Source organism: Numenius arquata, chromosome 5 (assembly GCF_964106895.1).
Source record: "Numenius arquata chromosome 5, bNumArq3.hap1.1, whole genome shotgun sequence".
NCBI lineage: Eukaryota > Metazoa > Chordata > Aves > Charadriiformes > Scolopacidae > Numenius > Numenius arquata.
The window spans coordinates 57,721,326-57,732,303 of NC_133580.1; the positions used below are offsets into that span (position 1 = coordinate 57,721,326).

A 10,978-nucleotide genomic window follows, 5' to 3' on the forward strand; every position below is an offset into this window, starting at 1 on the left:
ATGCTCTTCTTTTGTATCTGGGATAGCTGTGAGTTTTTCTTGACAGCTGTTCACATTCAGAAAATGACAACAAAATTCATTTTCACTGGGAGTATCTTGAAAATTTGCTTGCGAAAGGCCTATGAACTGCCTTTTGGAGTAAACAGGTCCTTTATGGCTATTCCTATTTTTGTCCTTGTTCTCTCTGATCCTTCCTCAGCATTATCAGCATCTTTTAACAGATTTCCTCAACTACTTCATTCAATATTTCTCAGGATGAAACTTGGAATTTGTGGCTTATCTACCTTTCAGAAAGCAGATACTTACAACACTACAGCCACTCCATGTATGGACAGCACACACCCTTTTCTTTACTGTGTTCTGTACAGGTAACCCTGTTACCAGTGTCACCTCACAAAACAGCAATAACCGAAAATCCACAGACTGCAAAACCATTTAGTTTTTCTCTTAGAGCTGTTGCCTCTTGTGACCCAAGACTGTTTATTCGTATGCTTCTAGCTCTTCCAAATGTCCTCACAGGAGGAGAAATCCACATCCATGTAATTGTAAGAGACAGTGAGACTCTTTAGGATCTAACAGTCCTAACTTCTGCAGGATTCTCATGTGGCAAGCCAGAAACGTCTTCTGCAGCTTCTTTTTCAGTAATGCTTTAATTACACACTTGAATATAACATTTACTGAATCTGTATTATGGAATCTGCATCTTCTTCAGATTTTGTTTGGAAAATACACAAATGCATGCAAAAATCAGGTTAACAGCTGGTGTTCAGGCATCTGTGAATGATCTAGCACTCGCCTTGGGACTCTACAATAAATGTGTGACCTTGATCTTCTTTTCCCTTTTAACAGGATAATGACAAACTAATTGACAACACTGCCAAAGTTAAAAAGTCATCCAAGCATCAGCGAGCACAGTTTCCGTAGCCTCCAGTTACAGGGGGCACTTGCACAAACAGGTTGCACAAGCAAGTGGCCACATTTGGAAGCAGCAGATTAGCAACATTATCCCTTTCAATGGAAGACCAAGATTTTGGATCATGATTTTCCAGCAAGAGTGCATACAGCACCTATAGTGTCCATAGACTCACACGATGAAAAAACTCTGAGCGGAGGTTTGCAGACCAAGCATCGACAGATGCTACAAGATACTGTAACAGCTTCAGCAGTTAAAAAAATGAACTGCAATCTTGAAATTTCAAACTTTTTTCAGTCACAACTTCCACAGGAAAGATGCGGATCCTTAGACTGGACCACCTGCACCCACCACACCACCTCCAGCTTGCACTCATACAGTTTTAACAGGGAAATACCAATGCCTGACCTTAGCTAGTGCCCTGCCCACTCCCACAGGCTCTCGTTTCCTACATTATGCTTTACCACCCTGCGAACGGGAGGCAAGAGCTCACCGGGGCCCACATTAAAGGCAGCCACAGCCCTTCCCGCTTCCCTCCCTCACAAAACGAAATGGCGCCCCAGGGCGCGAGCCGCGAGGCCCACCCCCCTACCCCCGAGACCACGCCCACTTTTACGTCACCTTCCGCCACGAGGCGGGGCGAGGAGAGCGCTCCTCACATGAGCTTTACGCAGCCCCCGGAAGAGCCGCAGGCTCCGCCCCCCCGCCTGTTTGGCCTGAGGCGTGCGTCCGCCTTGCGCATTGGCCCTCAACCACGTCACTCTTAGTCTGCCCGGTCGCTGATTGGCGGCGGTCTGGCGGAGGCCCGGAGGGGCAGGCTGAGGCGGTCGGTGGGCAGGAAGGCGCTATGGCGGCGGTGGCCCAGTGCGTGCGGGCCGCGCTGCGACCGCGGTACCCGCTGCTGAGCTTCTCCCTGAGGTGAGGGTCGCGTCGCGCCGCCTGGCGTGCATCGGGCGCGGGAGGACGGGTCCGCAGCCGGCTCCGCGTCCGCACTCACCCCCCTCGCAGTCGCCGGGCCGGGCCAGGAGGAGAGCGGGGCCCAGCTCCGCCGCGCTGGGGTGCTTCACCTCCCCGAGCCCCGGCCCTCCGGCTCCGTGCCGGGGAGCCCCTTCCTATAGCCGGGACGGGCTGGTGGTGCCGGCCCTGTGCTCCCCTCGCCGCCCTTTGCTGGCTTCCCGTATCTTTCCCGGGAGAGTGGCCCGGCCAGGCGTTGCGGGGCCCTTCTGGCCCGGTCTTCGGTCTGAAGGCCTCCAGGCCTGAGGTCTGGATGTGGCGTGCAGGGATCTGATGCCTTTTGTCGTTGCAGCACTGATCCACCTGCCATGTCCATGAAGGGGTTTGCTCAGGTAGCTCAGCCTAACGTTAGGAAGGGTTAAATAGTCATCTTCGTGGGTACTGGCCCGTTCTTGATGTGATACTTGTGATATAGCAATGAGACACTGCAGTGACACAGAAGGCACTTTTCCGTTGCTCTCCACTGTCCTCGTTCCTGTGTCTTCTGGGACGCTGTTGCAGGTGATTGCATCACGTAAACTAGATTTGCTTCCTGATAGAGTACCCTGCTGAAAATGAGTTCGTATTGTTCTTTAAAGTGCTGCAACTTTATAAACTGAATATAATGGACACTTACAAGCTGCTGGCCAGTGGCTGTTACCTTGCAGCAAAGTTATTTTTTTGCAACGATTCAGACAGTCCAGCTTCAATTACATCTGATGAAAGGTTCTGCAAACAGGTTTTACAGACTTAGAATTGTTATATTAATTTGTGCTTTAATGTGAAAATTTTGTAGACGTTGACATGTGAAAGTGTCCAGTGTGTCCAGAAAATGCTAATATCTTACAAAGGAAGCAATTTATTAATATTGTCCACATGTTTCTGCCTTAGGACTTCTCCACGACTACTTTGTGTAGCAACACAACAGAAAAATACTGGCCAGAACGTGGAAGAGGAGCAGAGTCAGAGCCAAAATGAGCAGAAGGTTGAACCCAGCTCTGCTGAAAAAATGTTAACTGAAGAAAAGGCCAAACTGGAAGAACAACTAAAAGAAGTTACCGTAAGTGTCTTTTGGTCATCAGGTTGCATACCTTACAAACCACATACCTAAGAGTGTTTATTATGGGTTCTTAGTGCATATTTTGGATGCAGTTGTGTGACTGCTGTTTAGTTCTTGAATAAAACCCTGCAATTCGATAATTTCTTTAAACTTAAGAGTAGATGTACTACAAGACCCGAGACCAAAATTAGAATTTTGCATAGTTTATTTCCAATTTCTGGATGGAATTGGACCTTCTCCAGCCTGAAAAATTGTTACTGAGTTTCACTGACTTCAGTTCACTTAGGTTTTGCTCAGTGGAGAAAAAATTTTTGAAAGAGCGTGGAAGGGTTTGAGTGTGTCTTTGATGGGTGTATTTGTGCGTGCTAAGAGTAGGCTTTCTGAAAACAGCTGCTGACTTTTCAAAGGTCAGGCTTAATGATGCTTAGCTTTTATATAATAGGGTACTTATTACGTATTTAAGAAGTGGAAGTTTCAAACCTTCTCTGTTGGAGAGCCCTTCAAACACATGGCTGAAGCATCTCATTCCTTCTGTCTGGCTTAACGTATCTTGCATTCTCTCCCACGCGTGACTTCAGCAGAGGGTGAAGGATGCCCCAAGAGGTGGGAGGTGTGGATTTAGGTGTTGCTTTTCTGGATGAGTGCTTTATAGAAAATGTCCTTTCAAGAGCGTTTGAGACTGAGAGGTAGCCCAGAACCTTCTGTAGAGGCAGCACATATGGATCACGAGTGGATTTAGTTTCCTTTCTGTTGCCCTTCCCAAAGCAGTGAAGGACAAAGCTGAGATCTCATTTAGCATCTCTCTTGACAGCGTTTGCAGTTGGCTAGCTAACATGGCTCTTCAGTCAACTCGTTGACTATTTTTTATTCTGTTTTGATATTCTTCACTAGTGTGTGATGGTCAAGGATGTTCAGAGTGGCAGTCCAGCATGGCATTGTGGCTTAGGTGGTGAAGCACTCAACCTGAAGTGCCTAAGTTTATAGAATTTCATTCTTAGTACTGCTGCCACATGGCCATATTGCTAGGAACAGACCAAAACTTAACCTGAATGACAGGAGTTAGACTTCATAGTGTGTAAAGTTTGAAGTAACTGGAGGACACTCTCTGGTGGGTATGGAGAGGGAAGAGATGGTTCGAAAGTCATGGCTGGGTTCAAGCTCATTTGCCATAGTGTCAAAATACCTTATGACCGATGAAGGCTTTCTGTGAACACATATCAGAAAAAGTAGAAATCTTTGATTCATAAAACTTGATATATCCATAGAGTTAAAAGTTTCTTCCATCTAATCCGTGGACAAATACTGAGAGTCTGGAAACCCCTCTTAGTTCCTTTCCCCCACTTCGGTCTGCGCTAAAGTGAAGGAAACATCTGTCTTCATAGGAAGGATGCTGTGATAATTGTCACATTGTTTTCAGATTACTCAGTAGATAGTGGGTTTAGGCTACATGTAACTGTTTAAAATGCTGTTTTATACTGAATATGCTGTTTTGAACTAATGTCAACCATCCAATCACCAGGAATGAAAGCTCGTCTCTTACTGGTTTTTCTTCTTTAGGACAAGTACAAGCGTGCCTTGGCAGATGCAGAAAACGTGAGGCAAAGAAGCCAGAAACTGGTAGAAGAGGCAAAGTTATACGGTCAGTTGGGGGCTCCTTTTGTGTATACTCATAAGACCCAGGAAATGCAAAGCCTGGAAAATTGAGCTGGCTGGCCCACAGTTTTGACAAGTTGTACTTCCCAGTGATTTTTATTCCTTGGTTAAAAAATGTATTTGAGGCAGAGAGGTTTGAACAGTTCCTCACTGTGCATCAGAATTGTAATCATCTTGCTAGACAAGGGCAAGACTCAAACTACTAAACTAAACATCTTGATTTTTTTTTTTTTTTAATTTGGTGTCTGATTTCCTATAATATGTACCGCACTAGCAGATTTTTCAGTAAGGTTTGCGGCCTGAAGTTTGCCTTTTTCCACGCACTTTGGTCTCGGAACTGACTACAAAAACCTGAACCAAGAGCATGGAATAGTAGCTTTCCTTCTGGTTTGGGGTTTTTCTGTTCTTGGCGTTTATTTTGGGTTTGGTTCTTTTTTGATTCTTCTGAATATAGTTTTAATTTCTGAATGCAGGGTCTTCAGTTAATGTGTACTGTAAGGAAAAGCACTTCTCAGTTACATGGTATTCTTCTACTGATTTCATGGATGTTTGAATCGTCCTGAAGCTGATTTTCAATAAGCATTGTTTCACTAATACACTACTTAGTGCAGAAGGGCTTTGGAGTCATGTCTGAGCTCAGAGATGCTACAATAGAAATAAACATTTAAACAAAATTTCTTGTGAAAACTAAATCACAGATGATCTGCATGATTGTAAGTTGTATTATTTGTATATGACTGCTGCTGCTGTTGAAGGAAGAGAAACTCATTTCTGAGACTTGCATAAATTCACAGAGATGCGGTCACAGATATCTGCAGAGATAACATGCAAAAAAAACCCCAAACCCATTGGCTTACCTCTACGTAGAAATGTGTTATTCTGCTGAATTGTTTTGATTTTTTTCACAATTTCTAGAGACAGTTTGCCTTAAGTGAGATTAGTCCAGATTCTTTTAGTGTGAGCCAGAGAACAGCTCCAGGACACAGACTATCGTTAGCGTAGGAATTGCTCGGTCCTTACAAGGCACAGCTTCTGACTCCATAAAAGTGGTTTGTAGTAGAGGTAGAGGTGTAAATTCTTTTCATTCAAGGAAGAATCCCTGTTCATCTCTCGGACTCTTCATCAGCCTGACTACATGCTTTGCAATATTTTTGGCACATCAGATTAAAGGGTAGGAATAGGGCAACATAATGCTTTGAACTGTAGGTGAATCCCAGGATGAGTGACATGAGGAAACTACATTAAGCTATCTGAAGCTTTTGGTAACTGCAGTTAGAATTTTAACTCTTAAGGTCATCAGCATAGCTTTAGCTCTTTTAAGTTGAAATACATTTTTTTCCATAGAACTAGAGGAGGTGGTGTGGATTTCAAGGTATCTGTAATAGTTCTGTATCATCAAGTAAAATTGTGAAGGACATCTTACCCCAAATGCTGACAATATCATGTAACTTGTTAAAAACCTAAAAGAGTACAGATTATTGCTGAGATTTTGGAGTTGTGTTTAGTTGGGGTTTTTTAATGCTCATTTCCCTCAGTGACTAATCCTAGTCCCTTTTCTTATTTCTCTTCAGGGATTCAGAGCTTCTGTAAGGACTTATTAGAAGTTGCAGACATTCTGGAGAAAGCAACAGAAAGTGTTCCAAAAGAAGAAATTAAAGATGAAAATCCTCACCTGAAGAGCTTATATGAAGGTCTTGTTATGACCGAAGTACAGATTCAAAAAGTGTTTAAAAAACATGGCCTGCTCAGACTGAATCCTGTCGGAGCCAAGTTCGATCCCTATGAACATGAAGCTTTGTTCCATGCTCCCATGGAAGGGAAGGAGCCCGGCACTATTGCATTAGTATCCAAGATTGGCTATAAGCTGCATGGGCGCACGCTGCGGCCTGCCTTGGTGGGTGTTGTGAAAGACGCTTAACTGCTTAATCTCAGAATTTAAAATGCCATACAACTATTAAACAGCTGGATGGTTTTTCTCTTACACCATGCTTTCCTCATTCCTCTGCCCCCTGAGAGGGTTAAATGAATTGGTTGAGGTCCCCTAGTGAAAATGAAGCAACTGCTGAAATTCTCCTGCTTAGTGGCCTTCAACATCACTGTTCTGTAAGCTCTCTTCTTAAGTGGGAAATACAAGAGCCGTTAAACCCTCTAATGCTTTAGATTAGATAACATTTATTACAATTATTGCTACCAAAGGTGCACTAAATTGAAAGGAACAAAATGCTCACAAGAATTTTCCCATCTCACGTTTATCACTATGTGTAGATTGAGAGTCCAAATAATGGTTCAAACACTTTGTTTTGTAGAATCTAACATTGCAGAAGTGGGTGAAGTAGTACAAATAACCTGTTTTCTGCAAGAGTCCATCAGCTTTTACACACAGATGTGATAAATGCCCTTTTTTGTCTATTCAGAAGTAAACTCTCTCAAGTGAAATTGAAACCTTTGTGAATTCTGACCTGTAAATAAAAGGCAAAGGAGAGTAGAGAACTTTTGCAATTGTTCAACCTTTTTTTTTGTTCTGTAGTAACGACTCAAGAAAACCATCTAATACTTGTATGGCATTGAAGAACCAATCGAATTTATCCTATCTCTGGATTTTTAATTTAATATTGTATAAATTGTTTTAAACAATTTTGATAGTCTTGTAACTTCCAAGCTTTACAATCAGTTTGTTTTGCAAACTGTAGTTACAACCCTGCCCCAAAGAAGCGAGTAGCTGAGAGTTTGGTACATGCTGTCTTTTAGAATTACATAAAGAATTGCATGTAAGTGGCTCAAACAAAAACATGAACTTAGTTTCATACTCATTTCTTGCATTTACTCAGCTTGGATCTCAAGTTGCAACAGAACTTTTCCCATGCACAGCTCTTGCCATCTCTTAACTCCAGCTGCTGCTCCCAATCCTGCACAATCAGGCTTAAATACAATACGTGATTAACCGAATGCTTTGTCCTACATTTGTCTGGTCACTTGGATAGGAATGGATGGAACTTGGCAAATTACACAACTAGACAAAGCATCTGTCCTCTTGTATCCTCAAAGCCCACACATTTAACACAGAGGACAGAAACTCCAAACTTATGCATGCTATTAGCACCCGTTAAACAGTAAGTACTTCTGAATTTTTCTTCACCCTTGTTTCTGGTTGTCTTGGATTAAGGAGCTTCTTACCTTAATGTCAAGTATTGATTCATTTTTTGGGGGGTTCAGATGCAGAGTTGCCAACAGCTTACTGAACAGTAGGCCTACTCATGGTGAAAAGTCATTACTTGTTCTTTAAGACTTTTTTTTTTTTCCAGTGCTGGTTTGCCTCATGAGAATCAGACCATTAACTAGGAACAACCTAAGTGCAAACTACCGTTTGGGGATTAGTCATGTTTAAGGATTCATTCATTCATTCTTTAAGAAAGAAAATCAATGCTTGGACTGGGTAGGGAAGGGAGGATAATTTTTGGTGTGTGTGAGAAGGTGACTACAGTGGTAGCTTTTTTTTTTTTAAAGCTAATTAAGTACAGGGATCAGAATGCAAAGATTGAATGTAAAACTACAGGGGGAAAAAAAAGGCGGATTCCATATACCTAAGTTAAATTTGGAAGTAACTTCCTTCCCCGTGGGCTACAGCACACTGTAGCTGTGTGAAATGGGACTGAAGAAAGGGTTCTGTTACACTTTGATTGGAACCTGTGCTCAACTACTGTGCCATAAAGGGACCAAGGGCTGATTTATATTCCTTTTCAGAACCGTGACGTGTTGTTCTGCTCCCTCCCCACCCCTCTGATCTAAACTAAATCTAGTAATATTTTTTCCAGTAGTGCAATTAAAACTAAGGGACAGCTTCTTCCCCGGCAGATTAAGGTTCCCAGCACCTCACACAAAATGTCTTTTGTGGACTACATCACTTCATTCAGAGTATTCCTAAACACAAGTTACTGTTACATGTTCAGCGCAAGACTCAAACTAGTATCTTTAAAGCTGATAACTGTCTCATTGAAGTGGTTCCTTTTCCTCTGCCTGCCCTTCCCAGAGCTTCAGTCTTTACTGAGAGCTCAAACCACCTGTGCACTCTGCCATCCAACAGCAAGAAGCACTGAAGAAATCAAAAGACCAAAGGGAGGCGGTTATGAAATTTAAGCACAAGGGCAGCCAACAAAGCTACCACTAGTACCTCTGGTTCAGCTATTTCATAAAGACCACTTCTCCACCCATCATCGTTTAGCTAAAATGCATCTCCATTTGTTATTGCAAAGACTTAAACCACCTTCCTCATTACACAAACTGTGTTACCATTAAATCAATAATGGAAAGAAACTTTAATACAAGTTTATTTACCAATATACAATGCAAAAACCTAGTAAAATGCTGAGTGTGCACAACATCAGTTAGGTTTTACATAACTTCAGCACAGACATTTGTGTGTCTGGCACAGCTACACCAGGACACTATTCAAATGAGTGCAACATTCCCTTTAAGGAAGGGGCTGATGAGCTGAAGGTGCTCACCAGGTACCTTCCTTCACAGTATTTAATGTGTCATCACTTAAGAGCAACTGGGGCACATGCAAAAACATTTTGCAAGAAGAGAGAGAGATAGTAAACCAAGAAGCTAATGAGATCCGTTACAGTTGCAAAGAACTTTGATGCAGCCGCCGCACAAGTGATTAATGGCAGAGTGCTCAGTCTGTGTGATTTGCAAGGCAGTTTATGGTCAAAGGCTCGTGCAAACCTACTAACGCCGTTCTTAATGCTTGCCGGGACTGCAACGGAACAGAGGGCAGCAGGGGCTGTGTCCAGAATACTCTGGAACAAGCCCTTCCGCACTGGGTAGTACACAAAGAACGGAGATTAATGCTCCCGTGTTACCTAGTGAGCAAATATTACTGTAAAACATCACTGGGACTGGACTGATTGAAGTAAACATACAGCATTAAAACAGACTTATTGCTGCCTCTATCAGTAGCAGAAGATCAGTATTTTGAACAGCTTATGGAGTGACTCTTTTTCATAGGCTTACGTCAATGCTGTTAGGACAGATACTATCATTAGTAATATCTTTAATTAGAAAAGAGCATTAAGCATATAAAACACCTTTTCATTAGCAACATGAAGGCGAGGTTATTCGTACAGTACAGGAAGCACTTCCAGATCAACAGAAGATACAAGTTTAAAAGAGCTCTTTGCCATGTTTTTTTCTCAGCCCCTTCACCACAGAAGAGAAGCAGCATAGCTCTAGTAAATTGCCAGATTAACATAACTGCATCTCAATTTAAAAACAAACAAACAAACAAAAAAACAGCAGCTCATAACAAAGGAATGCTTAGACTAAATCAGTTCCATGTGAAAATATGGAACAGCAGCATCCTCTAGTGCAAGTCACCTTTAAAATTAAAAGCATAGCTGACAACGAGACATTGCTTCTAGGGAAGCCCTTTCCAAGGGACTAGTATTTGCTAAAGCAAACATTTACCACCTTGAATTTGCTTGCAAGTATAAAATAAATATTGATATCCATATTTCATACATTAAAAATACTTTATTTTACATTCATTTGATGTTCAATAAGTTACGTCTAGCACCAAAGAAACATTTTGGAGGGGCTGAGGAATTAAGAAACTACAAAATGTAAATGCAGAATTCACTTCATTTAAGTGACTCATTGGTGCCTAGATTTTATTTTTATTCTTTTTTAAGTTATTGTTCAGATGGGCTTTAGGCTATTGCTTCAGTTAGTTAGACTTAGATGTGCCAAAAGAGTGTAGAAATATAAAAATCACAGATTTGAGAAAATAATAATTAAAAAAAAAACCACCTCATTTTTTTTTTTTAAACTCCCAGCTAGATGCAGAGTTGGGGCTCCAGAACACCATCAGAAAGGGCAGAAAGGGGATGTGATGGCAGGCAGGTAACAAGTTACAGGGAGAACCAAATTGCATAACTAGAATACTAGAAAGAAACACTGAGCTTCCTTTCCACAGGAGCAGGACAGAGAAAATAAGCAAGGATTTATACCTTATGAACTTGTGTGCTGTTCGTACACGCGTATGGGGTGGGAGTGGGTCTTAAAGCTACTCAGCACATTGCAGTTCCACCGCTGCCAAGGAGAGACAGTTTTGTCTCAAGTACTCCACAACAAGCCACCTACAGGTAAGCCAAACAAAGTAGTACATCCGAGAGGACATAGCCCTTACCTTTTTTTGAAGGGACATAACATCACAAGCTCAAAAGAAAAAGGCACTAGAGTTTTGGTTTTTTCTTCCTTAGAAATGCTGGCTTTGTAATTGTACCCTTTTTATTCTAAATTCACTGGTAACTCTGGATACATTAACTAAATCCCAGTTCTGATCAGTATACCTCTGCCAA

General features: G+C 42.1%; 1 protein-coding gene across 1 annotated transcript; it reads left to right on the plus strand.

The window, feature by feature from the left end:
• The first annotated feature begins 1,721 nt into the window (after positions 1-1,721).
• On the plus strand, positions 1,722-9,550 carry GRPEL1 (GrpE like 1, mitochondrial). Its single transcript, XM_074147282.1, has 4 exons — positions 1,722-1,831; positions 2,798-2,966; positions 4,524-4,605; positions 6,191-9,550. The coding sequence occupies exons 1-4, from the start codon at positions 1,761-1,763 to the stop codon at positions 6,535-6,537; spliced, it is 669 nt and encodes a 222-aa protein (XP_074003383.1). The 5' UTR covers positions 1,722-1,760; the 3' UTR covers positions 6,538-9,550.
• Positions 9,551-10,978: the final 1,428 nt, after the last annotated feature.